General features: G+C 36.4%; 2 protein-coding genes and 1 long non-coding RNA gene across 4 annotated transcripts; 1 reads left to right on the forward strand and 2 right to left on the reverse strand.

Moving 5' to 3' along the window:
* Positions 1–513: 513 nt before the first annotated feature.
* On the reverse strand, positions 514–1,262 carry LOC107759920 (uncharacterized). The gene is made up of 2 exons (XR_001642289.2): positions 1,064–1,262; positions 514–797 (listed from the first exon to the last, which is right to left on the reverse strand). It is a non-coding gene; the product is annotated as an uncharacterized LOC107759920 (long non-coding RNA).
* A 958-nt stretch (positions 1,263–2,220) lies between these two features.
* LOC107759917 (senescence-associated carboxylesterase 101-like) lies at positions 2,221–5,754 on the forward strand. 2 transcript variants are annotated; one of them, XM_016577920.2, is made up of 4 exons: positions 2,221–2,643; positions 2,726–3,086; positions 3,746–4,324; positions 4,689–5,754. In XM_016577920.2, exons 1-4 carry the CDS (start codon positions 2,633–2,635, stop codon positions 5,484–5,486), a joined length of 1,749 nt encoding a protein of 582 aa, XP_016433406.1. In that variant the 5' UTR covers positions 2,221–2,632; the 3' UTR covers positions 5,487–5,754. The 2 variants fall into 2 exon arrangements, with proteins under 2 accessions (XP_016433406.1, XP_016433407.1); XM_016577921.2 differs by having other exon boundaries at positions 2,222–2,643; positions 4,692–5,754.
* Positions 5,755–6,010: 256 nt separating this feature from the next.
* Positions 6,011–23,709, reverse strand: LOC107759918 (CBBY-like protein). Its single transcript, XM_075250105.1, has 11 exons — positions 23,395–23,709; positions 22,320–22,369; positions 22,047–22,110; positions 21,777–21,825; positions 21,601–21,669; positions 20,912–20,973; positions 19,229–19,309; positions 8,143–8,297; positions 7,949–8,033; positions 6,744–6,887; positions 6,011–6,284 (listed from the first exon to the last, which is right to left on the reverse strand). The coding sequence occupies exons 1-11, from the start codon at positions 23,634–23,636 to the stop codon at positions 6,176–6,178; spliced, it is 1,110 nt and encodes a 369-aa protein (XP_075106206.1). The 5' UTR covers positions 23,637–23,709; the 3' UTR covers positions 6,011–6,175.
* Positions 23,710–23,983: the final 274 nt, after the last annotated feature.

The following is a 23,983-nucleotide window of genomic DNA, read 5'->3' on the forward strand; positions in this document are numbered from 1 at the left end:
AAGTACTCATTCGTTTCGTTTCATGTAAAGGCGGATGCAGAACCCCCAATTTTATTTGTAAAGGTGCATTCATATATATATACACATAGTTCATATGCCTCATGCTCCTCCACATAGATGCACCATTAATTTCATGGAACACTATTACTAATTGGAAGGCTAGAATGTTTTTTTGTTTGACTATCATTTTTCAAGTACTATATTTTAAATTATTAATTATTGAAATATATTATTTTTAAATATATTAATTTTTATTTCAAAAAATAAAATATTTTTGTCTAAATACACATCAAAATTTATTTAATTTGCATTTCATACTCGAACATGCCACACAAAGTGAAATAAAGAAAGTATTATTCATTAAAAGGTTAAATGTGTGAGTAATTTCATAAGTCTATATGTTGGAAAAATAAAACGTAAATCGAAGTTTCGAAATCTTTGTTCTTAGTTACATCACTCTGTATGGTTGGAAATATACTCTAAGAGTCAATTGCAAGGTATATGATAGAGACATTTTTCTAATTAACAATCATGATATTATAAATTGGAATAAGCTTTCAAGCCAATTACAAAAGAGATATGATTGGATATATTTTGTAAACAATCCTATTTGTAGTTTAACAAATCAATAAAGGCATCCTTCATCCCATAATGTGACATGTCTTTCTATACTTCTTTATTGGATCAACCAACTGGATCATGGCAGAGGCGGCCCAAAAGGTCCTGGAGGCCCGTAAAAGCCCATTGGGCCCTTAAAACAGTCTTGTAATAGCCAGCAACAGCAGAAGAAGCTCAGGCTGTACAAATTTAAACATTTCAAAACATTAAGTTAAGTTCAATAACAATAAGCTTAAGCATCAATAATTTGATGGTGAATAATATTTAAATATTCAAGAAACACAAGCTTATAGAAGAATAGCCAAATAAAAACAAAGCAAAACCAAATTGTTTTCTAGTCCAAAGATTTTATTTTTATTTTTTCTCCTCAAAGATTCAAAAACAATTCGAAACACATCAAAATTTTTGAAATATAGAAGAAAACTATTGGTTCCAAATGACTTACCAAGAACCTATAAAATCACATAAACCACCAAAGAAGCCACAAGGTCCTGGCATTGGGGGTCCTCCGAGACCTAGAGGAGGACCCCATCCGGGTCCTGGTCCTAGCCCCGGTCCTCCTGGTCTCATAATTTCACTTAGGCTAGATTAACCAAACCTAACCAAATCCCTTATACTAACAATCACAATGTTGGAACAGCTTTAGTTTACTTTCAATCTTGAGCTGGAACTATATATATATATATATATAGGTATTAAGTTACTAAATATATAATGCTCTCATCTACCATTCTCTATTCTACTAGTCAAAAGGTAATGCTTGACCTAATCTTCCTTTCATCTAAGTATGCACACTTCTAGTGCATGCAAGTATCTTAACCTGAATATGGTTTTGCTTTTATTATTATAGATTATGTAAAACGAGACTAGCAAGTAAAAGAGTGTTAAGGAGTTTCCTACAAAAAATTCGTATTGACTAATCAGTCACAGACCAAAGAGAGAGTTGTGAAGTCGACTTGTTTACGCATGAACAACAATTCTACTACTTTTTTTTTCCCATGTTTCTTTTAGCATCCTATATAAATTTCTTTAACAAAAAGAATGGTGAGAAACATTTTGCATTAAATGTGAAATAACTCATATATAATTATGCGAGAACTTGACTAAGAAAGTAAGGACATTAAAATAAATAAATAAAAGAATGTTAAAAATCTGAGGGACATGTTGGCCTTTTTTCTATTGACATTGGTGAAATCAGAGATAGTCATAGAGCTTACTTTTTTGTTTTTTTTTCCATTCGGTATTCGGTATCTGCATCGAACCCGATTAGCTTTAAATTCGCACTGAAAAATTTCACATTGAGGTAAAATGCTCCCTAACAAACACGACTTCATATCCAGAGCTCAAACCCAAAAACGATAGAGCTTACTAGGTGCTACTAATGTAGGGGTAAAATTGTCTTTCTTCTATTTCCTCGCCTCTCCATTCATGACATTAATTTAACCAAGTGTTACATTCTGTGTTCACACTTGGGTAGCAACTCTTGAATGGTTGACACAAGTCCACTAACATAAGAATAACTTGATAACATAAGAATAAATTCGTCAAGAATAAAAACTACTAGAAAAAAACAATATTCCAAATGTGAATAATTGTATATTTATCATATATATTTTTCTTTCTTTTTTAAAGGAAAAGAACATGATGAAGTTATCCTCCATGCCTCAATGTAAAAGACAGATATTTTATTAAGTGAGCTAGCTATCAACCTCGTATTTATTGTGCATAATTTTGTAGTTATCATGTTATTGTTAATGATTCTATCACGTTATTTAATATTTCTAACATCGTCTTACACTTTGCTCCTAAAATGATAAAAAAGAAAATCATATTCTTTGATGGTTTTGAATAATTATATACGAGATTAATATTATAAGACATATATTAAAGTAATTCGTAGGTTTTTTGAATAGAATTATGGCCATGTAAATTGAGGAATTAGTTAACTTATTCCCACGCGTTGTTGACAAGAGCTGAAATTAGAAACCCAGTTTTCATGTGAAGCTGCTCTCCAATGGTGTCCTTGTAAGCCCATCAGCACTATTAATTATACTTATAGTCTTCAGTAAATTATTCTAATTGATTAGATCTCCATCTTCAATTCCAGGTATAGCACTGGATTGGAATTGGGCAATCTATTGGTAGGATCAGACCTATTAAATCATTCATGGGATGCAATTTCAAAGCTTCAAAAAGATGTGGATCAGAACCCATCTCTTCCCTTTTCTGTTAAATACCAAGTTCATGAATATCCACCAGCAAAGGGTTCTATTATCGCTTTTGTATGCTCACCCAATTGTGATGTAAATCAGTTGCAAGAAGAAGAGTTTAGAGAGCTTGTTTCTTCTGATGCAATTACGTCTTTTGATTTTCTCTGCACTAAAAGTAACAGTTCCGTTTCCCTTCATAAAGCTGCTTTTACCCTTTTTGCTTCTCTTGAGAATGAGCTCTCTCTTCTCAAACAGCAGGTACGCTGCCTTAAATTGTTATAATTTCCCTTTTTTCTTTCATGTATATTGAGCCTTAGCGCATTCGCATACTTGAAATTTTGAATATATATTCTCTGTGTTTCCGAAATGGAACAATTTGTTTGTCAGCTGGAGTCAATTGAAAATGTAATCTTGACTTGATCATTTAATTTGTGTTAATGTAGAGAATATACAGATTAAAGTTATTAAGGAATCATTTAAAAGGTATGATTTTTATAAGGTTTGAATTTTTATGAGAAGGTTTATGAGGAGACAGTTTAATGAGATTAGAAACGATGGATAACCAGAGAACTGTTAGATAGGAAATAAAAAAAAATTATCTCGTGTTTTGGGTCCACGTTGAGACCATAATGCAGATCAATTGTTTGAGTTTATACCCATATTAGCGTGTGGCTACATGCGCTTCAGCTTGCTAATGGGGTCGCTAATGTATTCAATAGACAAGTAGCTAAAGTTTAATTATCCCTCTTTAGTAGGGAGGACCAACAATAATAGTAACGAAACACCAGTTATGGAGGAAAGATAATAATGATTCCTCTTCAGTTTGTATTTTCAAATGAAGTGTAATACTGTCGGCTGGATTGTCTCTTAAATGTGTAACTGATTTTGGCGTTTTTGCTTTGTTTGCTTCGATGTAGTTCACCAGCCACCAGCCTCTAATTGTAACTGGACATTCTGTGGGAGGATCTGTTGCGTCTCTATTCACTTTGTGGCTGCTTGATAGCCTTCCCAGATATGGCGTGCAGCGTCTCCTCTGCATTACTTTTGGCTCTCCACTTCTTGGTAACAATGGCTTTCAAAAAGCCATATCAGAGCGTTCCGCCTGGAGTTCGTGCTTCTTGCACGTGGTCTCAGACAAAGATCCAATTCCAGGTTTTCTGATCCCAGAGTCAGACCATAATGCCTCCGCTGCTACCTTGACTACTCCGACCTGTTACATGCCATTCGGTATCTATCTCTTCTGCTCCGAATCAGGTTTCTCTTGCTTCGAGGAACCACAATCGATTCTGGAGTTGTTGATGATAATGAGCTCAAGATGTGCTGAAAGTCAAAACCCAAGCAACTGCTCTCAGGTTATTGATTATGGACATATCTTGGAACATCTAAGGAGCAAAGCTATTTGCAGGGGAATCGTAGAACTGCCTGACTCAATAGGCAATCCACTTCAAGCAGGAACCTACCTATTGCTAGAAGCAGCTGGAGTTGGAAAGTTACAGGTAAATACACTCAATTGCTAATTGTTCAAATTGTGTTGTTCCACTTTGATGGATCACGAGCATGAGTATTAACATCCTACTGAAGTACAGTATGAATTGGGGAAAGATAAAAACAGTTAGTCATTCAGGTGCATATACAAGTTGTGAAGAAAGAATTCTGTTGAAGCATTGATGGGAGTATAAGGCTATGTTTGTTGGTGGGCTAGGAAAGCTGTGGACATGAAATTAACTCAAGGCAAAAAATTGTGTTTCTTGATTAAATGGGCTATATTACTCCAGAATAGTTTATTCCTTTTGTAGTGTCCTCTTTTTTTTTTTTCCTGGTCTCCATACTTCATATTTTTGCCTCTAACTGCAACTGCAGCAGGAAGATGTTGACATGAGCTATCTTGCAACGGATATTGCGAAAAGGGCAGAGGTTCAGGCTAAACACAGGCAAAATATTTTTGATCCTTCCAAGAAACTAAGTACACTTAAAAAGTCCATGTCTTACCTGGAATGGTACATGAAGAACTCTTTGGAAGAGGCTGGGTATTATGACAAATATAAGCTCAGACGTTCTAGAAGCAGAGACGAGATTGAAAGCACAGAACAGCTTATCAAGCATCACAGAACTTTGAAACTGTTCTGGAAAAGAATGGTAGTTGAAGTAGAAACGATGCCTTGGAAAGAGGGGAGAAATCTCCGAAAGCGTTGGCTTTATGCAGGAACAAACTACCGAAGGATGGTTGAACCACTCGACATAGCAGAGTATTACTGTAGGGGGAAGAAAGATTATACAAGTCATGGAAGATCGGAACACTATAAACTATTGGAGGAATGGTTAACTGATGAAAATCTTCATGCATACCAGAGAAGTCAAGCCTCTAGTCTTACGGTTGATTCTTGCTTTTGGGCTTATGTTGAGGAAGCTGTGATTTCTTGTGAAGTGTTGAGGGATGGACCAAGTAGCTCACAAGACCAAGAATCAGCTAGAGAAAACCTGATCAAATTTGAGCAGTATGTAGTGGACATGATTAATAACTTCTTGGTATCTCCTGAGATTTTCTTGCCTCAAAGCAGCTTCATGCGGTGGTGGAAAGAGTATTGCAGAGTAGTAGGAGATTCATATACTTCAACCTTGAGTAATTTCATGAAGGATGACTTTCGTAGATATGCTTAGCAAATTATATCTGTATAGGAGATTTGTTCAGAAAGCATATCCTAGTTGTAAGAGCACCTTTTTCCCCCCTCGTTGATTGTGTGAATAGTTGAGTAACAAGCAATAACTCATAAGTCTCGACTTAGAACTAGCTAAGTACTTTTCCTTTGGTTTTCTTTAACCTGTAACTGTATAATTAAGTTGCCAAAATGCTTAATTGCACTGCAAAGTAAAATTGTATCATGTAATCAAAATGATTTGGCTTTTCCTCCCTTTATTTATTAACAAAGCTCTCTTATAGAATGATTTGAGCTAACAATTCACCCAACCTTTTTTATGGGTTGATTTGAGTTGTGCCCATTTTAAGCCATCGATAGACGCATTACACTTTTTATAGGTCAAAATTTAAACTCATAACTTCATTGCTACCTATGGATAAGCACCCAATGATGTGGCCTAGTGGTCAATGAAGTCGGCTTAGAAAACCATAAGGTCTCAAATTCAGATTAAGAATAACACCCGAGTGTTTGAAAAAACTCTAGAGGTAAAATGAAGCTCAAAATTGCGAAGTATTTCAATAAATGGTACACTATAGAAAGTAAATGGCCGCTAGAGCAATGCATTTTACTTATAGTACATATCTCATATACCTAATTTTACAGCATCACAATTACACTCGCTTGAAAATTTTGAAGCAATTAGCTTTTGAATCAAACATCAAGACCCTGTATTTGCCGTAGCCTAGAAATCGATAGATCTCCACCACCAAATCCATCCATTATTGCTTTAGCTCCAGGAAACTCAGCTCGGGCGGTCGAACTTTTACACATCAACAAAAAGGATGTTATTTTTCAAAAAAGATGTCCATCAACGTTCATGCTAATATAACATTTAAACAGCACATTTAGAAAGCAAATTATCAGAAAGTAAATGAGCTAACATGGAATTAAGTACTATTTGTTGTTGTTAACTTATGTTAGGTCCACTGTTTTTCTTAAGAGTCCTTTTATTCTGGGTAGAGACTTGTATGTTTGTGTTGGATAAGGGCAAAATTTAGAGAAACTCTAGTACTAGGAACCCTTAATTTCCCTTAAAAGAACAAATTAATTAGTCCTGATATGAAATGAACCGATAAAGAGCATAATGGTTACATAGGATTTATATAGCCGATCCCAACTTGTTTGGGATAGAGGGAGTTAATTGCCTACTGCTAAAGACAGAACGTATTTCTACTGCATTCAAGATTTTGGTATTTAAATTTTTGATTGAAATATCTACCTGCTCCGGACCACAACGCAAGGCATGCCAATTCGCTCTGCTCCAGCAACCCCAGATTGACTTCCGGCAACAAGCACACAATTATCCACAGGTACATTGGCATATTCTGCCCCTGCCCGTAGTGCAGCCACGACATTCTTCATTCTACATTAGATGAAGATAAAGTATTAGACTTGACCACATTTACCAGCCACTAAATAGCTAAACTGTTGCAGACTTGCTGTGTGCCAAATTGCACGATGCACTCAATACAAATATGCATGAATTTGCAGATTAATTGTCCCCAAATATTTCTGAATACTCTGGCTTGAACTACATATAGCTCCAAACGCGAGCAATATGATCCAGTATGTTGCATGGACTCTTATTTTTCCTTTGATATACAGGTGTCCAACAGGTACAACATCGGTATATGGCTATTTCACAACAGATTCTTTTTTTTTTTTTTGGAAAATCGTGGTGTCCGGGCCAGCTTATGCGCACCTCGACTAATTTCACATGATACCTGCTACGTCCCACCAGCAGTAGGTACCCCGTCAGTATATGAATTCCCGATACACTGAAAGGAGGTCAGCATGTGAATTCATGATACACTGAAAGGAGGTCAGCATATGAATCCACAATAATATCTAGTAGTTGCATTCAATTCCGTGTAACCCCAATGATTCAGCAGTTGTTCTTATGATTTAAAGATGCTCTTTAACAAATAGAAAGATCACCTACTAGTTTGGCCAATGTGATTTCGAAACCAACGATTTGGCATGATCCTTCAGAATACACTGTAAAAACTTGCATAAAACTGATCTTACATCTATCAGATAAAAACCTTCAGCCAATATTTGTATCTTAGTCCATGTAACAAGGTTGTAATAGCACAAATGTTATCAATAAGAAGCTAACCTGTTACGTGTTTAAAATGATCTACCAGTAAAAAAGGAGAAGAATCTCTTTACACCAGAGGTTTTTTTTTTCCTGACAACTCTGATTAGATGAGTTAATTCATAGAAAATAATTTGTTTTCTCCCTTTGGCATATCTCAAACTACGTCAAAGATTTAAATGTGGTTGATTTATTGATTTTTGATAAGTTCCATCAAGCATCTTCATCCAGGTAATATGATGTCATATGGTGTAAAACTGAAGATGTATCCATCAAAACAACCCAAAAAAAGAAAAACCAACAATGAAGAGAATGATAGGACTAACTCTTCACTTGAAGTAGTATCAATGTCCACACTCAACTTTAGCATGGAAGCAACCTCCTTAGCAATTCTTTGCTCCTCTGCAGAAACTGGGCCAAAACAATATAGAGGTATGTACTTTCTTATAATGAGATATGGTAAAATAGAGACAACCAGCTTATGCAATGAAAATTCACCAGATTGTCCGAGGCAATTTACCTGCTTTTCTTGCTTCTTTAGCCAGTTGCTCGCCTAGGTCAGATGCCACTCCTTCACCAAATACAAGTTGGCCATAGAAACTTTGCTTTACCTCCTCCATTCCAAGTATTTTTATCCTTGCCATTTTATCATTTCCAAGCTTCTCAATGATGGATCTGTAGTGAATCAACCAACTGGTTACTCTTTTCATTAATTGTAAGAAAGAATGCAGTAGGAACACTGTTATGGAATTACTACACATGCCAACTACAGTCATTTCAATTATCTGTTACAAAACTAGCTTCACCTAGGAAAAGGCCAGATGCTAAGGTGATAGCACTTCTCAAGTTATTCCTAGTGTCTGCCAGAGGTTAGAGGTCTTTAGCAACAAATGATTCAAACTTGAAACTTCATTCATCTTCTACCATTCAGACGAATGCTAATGCAGTTACAATTCTCGCTTCCCTGCCACATTTTTAACTATTTGGATGAACGAAATTCAGTTTATGCACAAAGAACATGCTATAGGTTATTTCTTTATTACAACAACAACAACAACAACGACCCAGTGAAATCCCATTAGTCGGGTCTGGGGAGGGTAACGTGTATGCAGACCTTACCCCTACCCCGAGGGGTAGAGAGGCTGTTTCCGAAAGACCCTCGGCTCAAAAAGACGAAAAGAAGCAATATATCAGTACCATCAATAGAAACCATAGAACAAATAACAGCATTACTAGAACCAGAAAATAGATGAAAAGTAAAACAATAACCGGTAGATAAAGCCCGACACTAAGAGCCCGTTTGGATTGGCTGATTTGAAGTAGCTGATAAGCATTGTGCTGAAAAGCACTTTCAAGTGCTGAAACTAATTTAATAAATAAGCAATTAAGTGTTTGGATACAGGTGCTGAAATTGATAATAAGTTGCTGCAACATTTGATAAAAAAGTGCTGAGAAACTCTTTTTCTCTTAAAATGACTTAAATAACCTTAGAACTGTTTACACTTATAAGGGCGTAATTTCTTCAAAATTTTAGATTCTAAATCGATCCGAATACAAAATATTCTATTTGTCAGTTTATTTTAAATACAACTGTGCTTAGATAAGATAACTTTTATGATAAATATAATTTATTTTATGATAAGCATATAATCATAAGTTATTGTAATAATTAATAAATTGACAAAAGTTTCTCAGCAAAAAATAAACCTAAATAGGACAAAATATTTGAAAAGAAACAAACATTGTCTTCATCACCTCAACACTTAGAAAGCAATACACAAAAAAAATTAATATGTCCTTATTACAACAGTTCAAAGATTAATACACAATCACATAGATACAAATATGCAAAGGAATAGAGATTTGCCTATCTTAAAGAGCCAATGAGCATTGCAGACTTAAAGAGAGGGGGGGATTGGTTGAAACAACACTTGAGGCAAAAATCTTGATCAAACTTAAAGTGCTTATAAGCTAAAAATTCATAAGCTGGGGGTGACCAACTTATGGCTTTTGGCTTATTTTTGACTTATAAGCACTTTCAACTTTGCCAAATGCGTAGATAAGCCGAAAAGTGCTTATAAGCTAATTTGACCAACTTATAAGCTTAGCCAAACACCCTCTAAGAGGGACAAAAGAGTAGTGTGAACCCAACATTAACCACTAATTGTAAAGATCCGACTAGTCGTTTTGAGCATTTGCACTTCGCTTGGTGGTTTGAGGTCATGAGTAGCTCTATACGATGAATTATGACTTATGTGTATCGTCGGTTTTGGTTTTCGGGTGATTCGGAATTAGTTTGGAAGAATGAATTTCATGCTTGAAGCTTTAAGTTGGAATAGTTGACCAAGTTTGACTTTTATGTACTTGACCCCAGAATGGAGTTTTGACGGTTCCGTTAGGTCCAGATGGCTATTTTGGACTTGGGCGTATGGCCGAATTTTATTTCGGGTGTTTCTAGAAGGTTTCGGCACTATTTGGCGAAAGTTGAAAATTTAAAGGTTTGAAATGTTCATAACTTTGACCGGGAGTTGACTTCGATGTTATCGGGTTTGGATTGTTGTTCCGGGAGTTGGAATAGGTTCGTTATGTCATTTGGAACTTGTATGCAAAATTTGGATTCATTCTGGATTGGTTAGGCTTGAATCGGACGCTTGGTTCGAAATTTGAAGTTTATGAACTTAAGAGAATGATATTGATTGACGATTCGTGGTTTTGATGTTAATATATGTGATTTGAGGCCTCGAGTAGGTCCGTAATATGTTTTGAGACTTACTGGTATGTTCGGACGGGGTCCCGAGGGACTCGGGTAAATTTCGGGGTGGTTTCGGACCATTTCTAGGCCACTTTTAGTTGTTAGTTTTTGGTCACAGGGGTGTGCATCGCGATCACTGACTATGGGTCGCGTTCGTGAAGAGCAATTTGCTTTTTTGGGTATTGTGAATCGCGATCGCGGAAGCATTTTCGCGATCGCGTAGAAGAAAATCTTGTTGCCACTGACCCGACTTTGGAAGCTTATATCTTGCAATCTATATGGAATTTGGAGATGATCCAAAAATAAAAGTTATAGTCCTTTGTGTCTAGTTTTCAGAAAATCAAACCGTTTGTCATTTGGAGTTTTGTACAACAAGTTATGGCTGATACACTACAAGCTGTTTGAGAAGAGTTTGGGAAGGTGTGGAAATTTGTTCATCGCGGTCGGGGGCAAATGGCCATGATCGCGAAGGGTAAAATGTGTGCTAGAAAATTTTTGAATCGCGATCGTGAGGTTGGTGACCGCGATCATGAATAGTACCTCTGGAACAGTGTTTAAACTACTCTATTTCGAAGGTCTTGGTCATTGTATCATATTTTGAGCTATGGAATTCGGTTTGAGAGATTTTGGAAGCAAATTTCACCACATGGATTGGAGTAAGGGGTCGTTTGGTAGGGTGCATAAGAATAATGATGAATAGGGTGTATTAGTAATGCTGGTATTAGTTATGCTTGCATTAGTTATGCTGGTATTAGTTATGCTGACATATTTCTTATTCATTGTTTGGTTTGATGTATTAAAGTATTGCACAATTTCTAAAAGAATTGTTTGTTTATAAAAATTCCCTCAAAACTAGTACTTTTTAAAAGAAACATATGTTGAGAAATATTTTTATATGAAAAGTTTACAAAAAATCATTTGATTTGTCTACCTATATTGTAAAATAAAATTAAATATTTATTTATAAAAAAGAAAATATGCTAAGTATTTCTTTATTTACTAGGGATATAATTTTATTTCTCACTATTTGGATTATTTTGGACTTGCATTAATATACTAACTAGCATATTTTAATCAAGCATAAATTTTGAAGGACAATTTTGTCTTTAACTAAGCTAATGCATGCATTAAAACTCATTGCATTGCTAATACCATTGTTTTCTATGCATTAGTTATGCATAGGATAATACCAAATAGGATGTATAACTAATGCTTGCATAACTAATGCATATGTTCAAGATGTGTACCAAACAATGTATTATTAATACACAAAGCTAATGCATGCATTATTTTATCTAATGCATCCTACCAAATGACCCCTAAGTGTTTTATACTCGGTTTTGTGTATATTTCATGAATCTATATTCGATTGTGGCATTTGGATTACGAATTTTAAAGAGAAATTGGGAGATTTTGTCTAAACTTTCCCAAAGTGAATTTTTGAGGTTTGAACATCGATTCAGAGTCGTATTTGAGTGAAATTAGTATGGTTGGACTCGTAATTGAATGGGTTGTCGGATTTTGTGAGTTTTATTGGGTTTCGAGGTGCTGGCCCGGGTTTGACTTTTTGGTTGACTTTGAGTAAATGTGTAAAGATTCAACCTTTATCATTTGGGATTATTTCCTTACGCATTATTTGATGTATTTGAGTTGCTTTTGGCTAGTTTCGAGCCGCTTGGAGGTTGATACGCGCGGGATGGCATTTCTAAACTTTTGTTTGGCTTGCTCGGTGTTGGATTTGGCTCGTTCAAGGTAAGTAACAAATCTAAACTTGGATTTGAGGGTATTTAATCCTCGGAACTATGTTACAAGAGATGTATTAAGGTGACGCACATGCTAGGTAACGAGCGTGTGGCGTGCACCGGGAAAATCATGATTCTAGATGACTATTAGACTATGACCGGATTTGTTTTGCTGTCATATCTTGTTACATCCATGTTCTCCCTACTTGTTTGATTATATGAGCTGTGAACCATGTTAGAAATCATGTTTAGGCCATGTGCTTATTCGGTTGAGACCTAATGAGGTCATTTCTGTTGTTTTGAGTTATCTGCACAAACTGTATTTATATACTAAGTCATGATTCCTCATTTGCATATCATATCTCAGTTTCTGTTCATCATTCATTGTAACATCATTCAGTATTTGAGTGGTATGAGATATGTGAGCCCGTGAGACTAGAGAGATTTGTAACTGAGTTAGGGCCTGAGGGTCGTGCTATGAGTGATATTGTGGATTGGGCTGCACGCCGCAGCATGCCATATTGACTTTATATATATTGTTATAATATGGATCGGGTTGCACGTCGCAACAGGCCTTATACTTTATTATTATGGAATCGGACTGCACGCCACAGCTGGCCATATTGGCTTTACATTAGCGCTTGGGCAGGATCCGCCCCTCCGGAGTGTGACATACCAGCAATGAGCGCAGGTACCGAGTGCGGAGTGACTAAGTGCCTAGTGATTGAGTGTGATGGGTGAGAGTGTGAGACAGTGAGATTGAGTACTCTGAGAGTGTGAGTACATGGGTTTATCAATGTGATGCATTACATTTGACATGCATACTTGGCATGTAGGTATAAAGATGTATTTCCTCATGCTATGAGGTATTGTGACATTCATGACTTGACATGCAGGCATAGAGATGTACTTTCCTCATGCTATCTGATAAGCAGTGGCCAGGCCCAGGCGACTGTTTACCAAAAACACAGGTCTCCGCAAAGTCGTATGACCATGTATGGGGGCTGACGCCTACCCTGTGCTGGAAGGTCAAGGAAGTTGGTGACCTAATGACAGGGGAGCCGACGATCGAAGCCCCGGTGAACGACGGTCGTAACTATAACGGTCCTAAGGCAGCGAAATTCTTTGTCGGGTAAGTTCCGACCCGCACGAAAGGCGTTTTTGTTTTGTTATTTTTTTTCTTTCTTCTCTATGATCCCAAAACTTCACATAATACGTATCATTACTTTCTCGTCTCAATTTTTTTTTCAATTTCTAAACAACTAAATCGGTTGTTGAAAGTTTTGGGGAAAATTAGAGTTTCCTGATATACTCATATTTTGGTAATTTCGGTAAAAGATTTGGGTTTTACTGTTATACCTAAAAAGCATGCCTGCTTTCTGTAATTGTGAACGAGCTGAACATAATATCTTTGAGTTATTACTTGCATTATTTTTATTATATTGTTAGAAGTTGTTCTTGGCCTTTGGTGTTGAACTCTGACTTTCTCCTGAGCTCGTCGCTACTTTCAACCTAAGGTTAGGTTTGTTACTTATTGAGTATATGGGTTGGTTGTACTCATACTACACTTCCGCATCTTGCATGCAAATTTAGGAGGTGATGTTGGTGTGTATGGCGAAGCTGGCATTGAAGATGTACCTACGTTTCAGCTATGGCTGCCTCTTGTTCTTGGTAGCTTTAGATTTATAAATCTGTTTATGTATACTTCGAACAGATGATCTATTTCTTTCATACTAGCTTTGTAAACTCTAAATCTTAGAAGCTCATGATTTGTACTGCCAGTCTTTTGGGAGTTGTATAAAATTCAGTTATTTCATTTTTTGCTCTTATCATTATCATTATATTATGGTTTATTGTTATTTGGCTTATCTAGCGGGTTGGGTTAGGTGTCATCACGATTTACGACTAGTGAATTTCGGGTCGTGACACTAACAGTTTAAGACTAAGTCCTAATAGACTAGCCCCACTCAGGTGCGCCATAGAAATATGCACAACTACCTCCTAACCTACAACCTTAATGCTCGACCTCCACAACTTCCTGTCTAGGGTCATGTCCTCGGTAATCTCAAGTCACACCATGTCCTGCCTGATCACCTTTCCCCAATACTTCTTAGGCCGCCCTCTACCTCTCTTCGTACCCACCAAACGCAACCGCTCACACGTCCTCACCGGTGCATCTGGGCTTCTCCTCTGAACGTGCCCGAACCATTTGAGCATTGCTTCCCGCAGCTTGTCATCCATGGGGGTCATGCTCACCTTCTTCCGAATATCTGCATTCCTAATCTTATCCATCTTAGTGTGCCTGCACCTCCACCTCAACATCCTTATTTCAGCTACTTTCATCTTCTGGATATGTGGGTTCTTAATTGGCCAACACTCAGCCTCCATACAACATGACCGGTCTAACCACCACTCTATAAAATTTACCTTAGAGAATCGGTGGCACTTTCTTGTCACACAGGACTCCAGACGCTAACCTCCACTTCATCCACCCCACCCCTATACGGTGTGCGACATCCTTGTCGATCTCTCCACCCCCTGTATAACCGACCCAAGGTGCTTGAAATTTTCCCTCTTGGGGATTACCTGTGATTCAGGCCTCACGTCCAATCCCGCTTCCGTCAGCTCGACGATGAGCTTTCACCCAAAATTATCTAAAGCTAATGGTTGATATAGACGTGTTGGCCAAAAGAAGATTAGTAAGCATAGTAGCATAATAAGAACTGACTAAATATTGAAAACTAAAGCATGTTCAACAATCAAACACTTATATAATTTTGTTACTTATTTTGGAGACTTAATTATTTTCTTATATTTCATAACATTACATAAAAAATAATTTTCCCATAACCAACATTATGTAAAAATTGTTTAAGTTTCTATAACACATACAAACAACAACGTCCATAATAAGACCACATAATTGTTATGTACCAGATTCAAGAATGGAAATTTTTCTTTTGGGATAAGGTTCAAATATACCCCTAAACGTTTGCGATTTGTCTTACATTTTCCCTCCGTTCACCTATCCATCCATGAAAGCCCCCACCATTATTTTTTGTCTCAAATATGCCTCCTACGACTGACGATTTTCGATCGTGGAAAACTTGGTCTGATTTGGCTAATACAATGGAAGTGTACCTCTCCGTAAATTCGGATTAAGTGTGGATGTGTTATGAGTATTGATATGACATTTTAGACATGTGAAGTCCTATCGGGATGAGTATGGGTAAAAATAGTTGTTATGGAATCAGAACGGAGAGTGAGGTGCATAAGATTCGATAAAAGCGACTAAGTTTATGGAATGTCTGTTTTCCAACCTGATTTAGAGAAATACGTTAGGAATTTGAGAAAACTTAAAATATGAAAGTTGTAGTCCTTTGAAATACCTTTCCAATGATATATTGTGGAGTCGATCTCTGCGCAAAGAGTTATGTGCGTTTTACTGGACAATGCGCAATCTGCGCGCTCAACCATAATGTGCGCTTCTTGGCAGTGCCATTGCCCTTGCTGCGCATTCAGGTGCGCGGTTGGGCCTTCAGCTGCGTAGAGGCGCACCTGGGAAGTCAATTTTAAAAGCCTTACCTCGTTCCCTACACCCTAAACACGTAAATTTGCTCTAGAAAGGGAAGCTCTCAAGAACCCAACTTCCTCCAAGGTCGATCCATCATCCCAGGGAAGTTCTAATGATGATTTTAAGTTAATTTCAATTCTCCAACACCTTATTAACATGGGTGAACCCTTCAAATCATTAGATATTCGATTGGGGCATCATTGCTGAGAAAAGAAACCCTAGACTTCGAAATCAAGAGGATTGAACTTCAAAAAGGTAATGCTTCTAATCCCAAATCATTTACAGTCATGAATTGATGAGTTCTTGCGAGAATAGTATATATGTTTGATAAAGAGAAACATACGAACTATGCTAGGGTTTTGGGTTGATTGACTTAAGATTGTTGTAATCATCTGGGTGACGAGAAATTGGGTTAGTTACATCTATTTGGGATTGTAGAAGCACCTAGAAGTAGTAGAATGAGAATTGGATGAAAAAAACACCATTAATAAGGGCTATGAAGCTTTATGCCCATAAGGTGTTAGATAAAATGCATAAATGACTAAAACATGAGCATAGTGCTAATATTGGTTCCTCTTGATATACATTGCCATAGATTATCGTTGAAAGAGGCGACGAACATTGTGATATGCTTAAAAGGCCAGAGTTAAGGTATCTGCGGCTAACTCTCTATATTTAGGAATGTTGATGATTCTCCCTACACTACATTTCTTTTACAATGTTACTAACTGCCTCAGAAATAGTTAAGCCTAGTTCTTTGAATAGTTACAGAGCTTCTATTCTCTAGCTTCGTAACTCGTTCATGACTTTCATTATGAATGTTGTGAGCTCAGTGCGTAATCAATATAGACTTGGGTTTGATGCTCATAAGTCTCGGTCTAGATTAATCAACATGTCATAAACAGTTAAAGCTTCAGTTATAATAAATCAGTTTATCATGAATACATGTCTTAGTCTAGCCCTATTCAGCGTTCCAGTGTCATGTAACTCAATATGATTCAATATTTCAACATCATGTATTGCAGTATGATTCTCAGTTCCTGAATTTAAATCCATGAATGTTGAACACCTATATTTGGGCTTGAGGTTGTAGTTTACGCTTTATGCATCTTTGGGCCTGAGGCCGTAGTTCTGTATATGTATACTTGGGCTCGAGGGCGTAGTTTGTGCACATATATATTGGGTCTAAGACTGTAGATTATTCATTCAGATAAACGGATGGTTCATCATTCAAGACAGGGAGTATTCATATCTTTGCTCCATTATTCAGTTATCAGTTCTCAGTTTTGAGTTATCAGTTATCAGTTCAGTTTCAGTATTTACAATTCTTTCTTTCAGTTGTTTACATACCAGTGCAATTCAAATGTACTGACGTCCCTTTCGCCCGTGGCCTGCATCTCATGATGTAGGTAATGATTTACAGGTTGATGATTCAGAGCGCTAAGATTCTCGTACCAGCTAATTGGTTAGCCCCAGTTCTTTCGGAGCATTATCATTACTTTGCAGTCTTTCAGTATTTACAAACAGTTGTGTATTCAATACTTCATTAGAGGCTTTATAGACTAGAGTAACAGTAACACAAAGTCACATGCTTTTCATGTTAAGCAATGTTAGCTACATATATGTTTCAAACTTATATTAGTATTTTCGCACTTTGATTTATATCATTCAGACTTTCAGTATATCAACATGTGTTAGTTTATCTTCCTCATTCAGTATGTTATGATATCACATGTTGGTTCAGCCAGCCAGTTGGTTCGCTCGGTCCCACATAATCAGGCACCGAGCGTCGTGTTACGTCCAGGCCCAGGTTCAAAGCGTGACAGGAGCAAAATATGATACCAGATTAATAGTGCTTGGGGGTATATTTGGACCTTATGTTGTTCAGGGGCATGCTTAAATTATATAAGAGGATATGTATAAACATATTTGATAGTTTAGGGATAAAACTGGATCTTTTGTTTGTCCATATGGCTTCATCACTTCATCGTGACAAATGTCAGAGCCAAACTGGACAAATGCTAGTTGGAGGAGCATAGTTGAGATGAACGATAACAGTGAGAGCTTTCATGGACTGATAGTCTGGAAAATGTACGGTAAATTGGATGCTTCAGGGGTAAATATGAACTCCCCCTCCCCCCTTTTTGTTTTAAAGGTGGTATCAAAGCCAACTTGCGAGCACCTTCCACTGGGGATCCACTACTTCTCACTAGCACATGTATCAGGTAACTCTATCTACCAAGGCTTAGCTAAATGAGAATCACCTAGTGTTTTTTTGTCTTGCTGAGGTTTGAACCTTGGTCTCCCATTGTTTTCATCTACTAGGGGTGACTACTAAGCCACACCCTTGGGTGCTTCAAGGAAAGGAAATTTGACACTGGCATCTTCGGAAATCCAACAATTTTAAGTGTTCAGCAAGAGTAATTTCAGTCTTTAGATGTTAGACTTCACTTTTTCAGTTTTATTCGTAAAGGAACTTAAGAGTTAAAATAAAGGCGCAATACATAGGCGGCTACTTAAACTTGTCAAATATTTTCATCTAGATACCTCAACTGAGACTTGTTTCTATTAGATACCCTAATATTATTGAATATGTGCCTATTAAACACAACAAGCTGACATGGCCAAAAAACTATTTCTCACTAATTCTAGGCGTGTGAGAAGTTCAAAATTCTCATTTTTTTTCTTTTCTTTTCTTTTTGAAAAGAACTAATTTTTCAGAAATCATTGCTCCGCCATAGCCACCACTACAAAAAATTTAGCCACCAACAAAATTCGACCATCACAAAAACCCAACCACCACAAACACTTCTAGCCAGCATTCTATTTTAAACACCACTACTTTGTTACCACTGCCACCACAAGAAATTCAGCCGTCAATTAATGAAATCCGACCATCACAGTACCTCTAGCCATCGTCCATTTTCTCTTCTCTTTAAATCACCACCATGAGCGCACCATCGGATCTCCTCCTTAAAACACTACCAGAATCCTTTAAAGGGAGTGAGAGTGGGAGGGGAGGGGGAAGAAAGGAATTTTCTGAAAATAAAAGAAGAAAGGGAGGGAACTGGGTGTCAGGAAGAAGAAAGGAAAGGTAGGAGGAAGAAGAAAGGTAGGACGGGGAGGGGGATTTGGTGCGACCGTAAAAGGGCTTGCGGCGCGCCGGCGACCATAGAGGGGTTGGCAGGGATTTCTTTTTCTCTTTTAAATAGATTTTTTCTTTTTCTTTTTTAGCTAAGAAGTTATTTTAAGTTTTATTAATGTCAAAAGCCATGTGGCTTTTTTTCATTGATAATTTTTGTCAAGTCAATGCGTTTGAAAATCACGCACCATATTTTATTTACTGATTAACTTTTTGTGTTAAATAGACACATATTCTATAAGGTTAAAGTATCTAATAGGAACAAGCCTCAGTTGAGGTAGCTAGATAAAAATATTGGACAAGTTTAAGTAGACGCTTATGTATTCCGCCTAAAATAATATGTTTCTTACAGATTCAAATTTGAAATGCAAAACTGAGTTGTAATTAGCATTAAACCTGGCTGGTTTTTCCCCACATTTACAGTATGATGTCAGCATCACTACTGGGACTCCTTCTTCATAAGCCTCATCAATAAATCTGCAAATTGCATAGGAGAATTATTATGAGAAATATAACAAAAATAAGGAAGATCAACCTAACAAATTAATAAAAATAGACCATGGCATAAAACCATCTTTTACACTGGTAATCGAGGAGGTAAGCTAGAGAGTTATCCTGATAACGTAACGCCAAATATTCTTACCTTAAACTCCTCCTTCGGAAAATAATGAGAATTATCTTTGAAAAGTAAACTCTTATGGCATTTGAAAATGATACAACTAAATCTATGAATCAATAATGTGATAAACTTTATTTCACTCATGAACTACATCATATTGAGGAATAGTCGAATGCATTGGCGTACAACCAGATACATAGAGGCAAGACACATATGCTTGTATACACTAAATCTCTTCTGATTTCTTAAGTTCACTATTGTTATAAATTTAATAATTGTAGTTGGAGTGCAACCACTTCCAATAATTCAAATGATGCTACACTCATTTTTAAATAAACTCCGCGTCCATTAAATCTATGAATGGAAAAAATAAATAAAAACACTATCTTGCATGAAGGTGGATGAGTATATCTGTATATGGCACCTAACATTCCTAGGACATGATAAGGATGCTTAGCTACTATACCAGCATAGCGTATGACAAATACTGTTGAACTTTGGAAATATAAAAAGCTAGGTAACAAAGATAAGAAAAGAGAAAACACATGTACACCTTAATCATATAGTTGAAGAATTAGATACTCTTAACAGAGGCTCCGAATTCCAAAGTTTATTGAATGAGAAATGGAAAAGATGAAGGTCAAAGAATTGTTATGAGGGCTTCTTTGGCTACAGATATGGGGTTGTTCATGGTACACATAGCAAGTGAAAAATGCAATATACTTGTCACGAAAGGAGGAGGACCTTAGGAATAACCTACTATGGAAGGCTACAAAAAGCACCAACGGAGCAACACATAATTACGAAAATATCAAAAACTTATGACAAATTCCTAGAAATTTACTCACAAATCTCCGCAATTGATTGAAAGAATAACTGAGTATTTTGCAAGATGCATGCCACGACTCCATTCTGATACAGACTACCACCAAACATTGAGGACAGCAACTTGAAATTTTAAGATGAGTAGGACACCAACTCAAATTGAATAACATTAAATAACCTATGCTTTTGAGTGGGTTCTCTCTAACAGTTTCTGAAAATAATAGGAGAAAAACCCCAATAGCCTCAATTTTTAATGAAAATAAACTTAAAACCTGACAGCAATATTAAAATCAACATATAAATCTTTAAACAAAATATGGAACATGATTCAGAGCTTCAACCGCATGGATGGAAATATTTCTCATTTTTTTACACTTACCGCGCACAGCATTACCCAAAAACTGCTTATAGAAAAGAATGGAATAACCATAAGAAACCTCACTCTGATACAAGGTAAAAGGAGAAATCATCAGCATGTCTCATAAATCACTGATCTTCAGAATAAGATTTTTTTTTTTTTTGATATGTATCCAGACTAAGATATTACTTCATCATGTAATAGAAGATCGTCTGAGGAGAATACATTATACATGTAACACATGGACAAATGACTTTTGTCTAGAAAGACTACTCACTCTTCAACACCAGGTCTTAAAGGTAAAGATTTTGACATGACCAGTTCATCCAATGCAATTTTCTGCAAGCAATGAACCCATCGTTCAGATTATTCAACCAACGAAGATCAAGTGAGCAATATTATGTTAAGTTAAAAAAATATCAAACTACTGCATAACAAGTTCCAATAAAGTAAAAAATAAAGGAGCCGGAAGATAACAAGTACCACACTGGATATAACAGTTAGTACAAGTGAGAAAACACAATAGCAAATTGATTTGAGTAAAAGCGGAAACTATTAAACCAGTGCAAAAGAAAACAAAAGAAAGGCGCAGGAAACAAGAACTATCAGATTGGATATAACAGTCCATATATGTACATGAAAACAAAAAAGCAATTTGATTTTAGTCAATGGAGCAGAGCTACGCGTGTCAACAGCTATATGAAATTACCTTTTCCTGAATGTCTTTTTGGGTTCTTATTCCGATAATGAGCCTACTGTCTTGTGTTTGGCTTACATTCAATTTGAAGCTCTAGGTTAGCCCTTTATAACTAGAGATGTGGGGCAGGAGCCGCAGGACTAGAGTTTGCAGATAACATGTTGGCAGCTGTGTATTACTACTGATATTCTGAATATATCTAACAAGGGGCACGATATCATATCATCATATGTTAAAAAAACTATTAAAATTTACTTTTGAATGCATACCTTTTCACGCAGAACACTTTTCATAAATGTCTCCTTCTCACTTGTGGGCAGTGATGTGGGCCAACCAATCTGAACAAAAAACAAGCTTATTCGAACTGGAAGGGGGGGGGTGTACTTGAAAAATTTTTTAGAATGTATACAAGAACACATCTATGAACTTTTCCATGTGAGCTTACTCCGTTAAAAAACAAGACCAACATCCTTTCTTCATCACCCATGCTCTTCCTGGGGAAAGCAAGCACCGTATGTTTATGTCAATGCTCATTTAGTCAGAAGGACAATCTAAGATATCGTGGACTGAGGTCAAATATGAAACTAAGAAGGTTACAAATTCCGGAAAAGTTAAAATTTATTTAAGAGAAGAAATCAACTATGTAATAATACTCTTATTCAGAAACGATATATGCATGCCTCAGCTAAATCACGAAATCACCTCGACAACACACCTTACAAGATCCTGATAAACTGGCTGGCTCCAATTTGCACAGTCCAATCCAAGCTTCCGGAATGCTGACATTAGTAGAAGGAAAAAGACCTTTGGATTATCCAAGGTAGACTTGTTTTTATTTGTTATACATTAGCTTGTGCACTATACTGGTGCATTCAGTCATTAAGATTGACTTTCTTAATCATCAAGGAATAAAGATCATATCAGGAAAAACTTTCCCCTTAAGACATCTAGAATTTATTTGATAAAATAACAAAGAAATTTTCCCAACCTGCATTGAAGGCTTGACGGTTGCCCAAGCGATACACATCCATTAATACCCTAAGCAAATAAAAGTTGTCAAGGAAAGAAAGTAAAAAGGAAATAGTTACCATTAGAAGATGAAAGCAGAAAATGTTGCTGAAAATAAAATACAAAGAAATAAGCAGACAAAAACCTTGAACATAAAACCTCTGGGATTTGGAAACTCTAAAACTGAACCTTTCTACAATTCTGGTTTTCACCCCTCCAATTTGCCATAATATTCTGGATAATTCTAGCTTCCAGATTAAGAAAACCTTTGTGATTCGAAACTCTAAATGAACTTTCTTATAATGCAGTTTTTCTCATTTAAATGACCTTGCTTAAACATTAAGGAATCCGCAACATACAGAAACCAGTTCATAGGCAATAAAAAGGACTAGCAAAATGTGGAATACAACAACTAAGCCTCAACCCCATAAACCAGTTGTGTCGGCTATATGAATCCTCACATATCATGTTCCTATGTAAAAAAAATGATCCATGAGGATTCATCATGAATTGGCTAGTTTTACTGTGGCTGGCTGTCAGCCTACCACAACCCCCCTCCTTTTTTCGGATGTGGGATCGGCAATGTAAGCAAGCTTACACTGGAATACAATAGTGAAATGCGCGCACACACATTCTCTCCTACGCTTATTTCCTATGTGGTTCTACCAAAGTCAAGAACAGCAACAAGTTGATGATAAACCTCAAAATAGATCATATAAACCTTCCAGATTCAGCATAATTTCAATTAAATATTTGTTGGATTCTTCTTTTCTTTTTTCTTGGGGGGAGGGATTTGAGCATATTTTTCATTTCAGTCAATTTATATAATTCAGAAACTAAATTATGCAATAATCAGGCATACTTAATAGAAAACTTAACTATCCAGTTCAGCTTTTCCGTACACTTAAAATCTGTCCCTTAACTCTTCTTTTTCTTCTCACATTTGACTTCCAAATGTCAAACTTTCAACTTTTGTCACAATTAAATTTCAAAACTTCACACGACAGACAGGCAAAATGACAGTAATTACTTTAAATTACATAAAGAATGTGTACCCTTCAACTTCAAGGAGAAGAGCGAGTTGCTGAGGCGGTGTATCTTGGGTACTGCTGGAGAATGAGCTTGAGGAATTGACAGAACACCCATCACTGTACAACTTGCCAATGCTAGAAGTAGTGCTCAAGTAGTTTTTTGGAGGCAAAAAGGAGAGGGATTTTGTTGGAATGTTGTACAGTTTGGAAGAGTTGTTGGTGCTGAAACGGAAAGTGTTGAGAATGGGACATGAAGCTGTTTCCATAGCCACATTCACCACTACACTACACTACACTGAGATCGCATGTGCAAGTTTTTTCTAATAAACCGGCCCAACAGTCCAACTAGATTTTTCTCCTCCTTCACTTTCTCTATCCTTTTTTTTTTTTTTTTAGGAAACTACAGAAATAGCTCCAAATAGAAGATATATTAACAATTAGTCATTGAAAATAGTTATAAAAAATTATCAATGATAGTAAAAGATATTTTTGATACAATTAGTGAATAACAAAAAGAAATAAAAGCAAGCAATTTGATACAATTTTTTTTGGGTGCATTAAAAGTACAATAACACTTGTAAAGACGGGGTATTAAAAAAAAACTTTCCTAAAT

Source organism: Nicotiana tabacum, chromosome 3 (genome assembly GCF_000715075.1).
Source record: "Nicotiana tabacum cultivar K326 chromosome 3, ASM71507v2, whole genome shotgun sequence".
NCBI lineage: Eukaryota > Viridiplantae > Streptophyta > Magnoliopsida > Solanales > Solanaceae > Nicotiana > Nicotiana tabacum.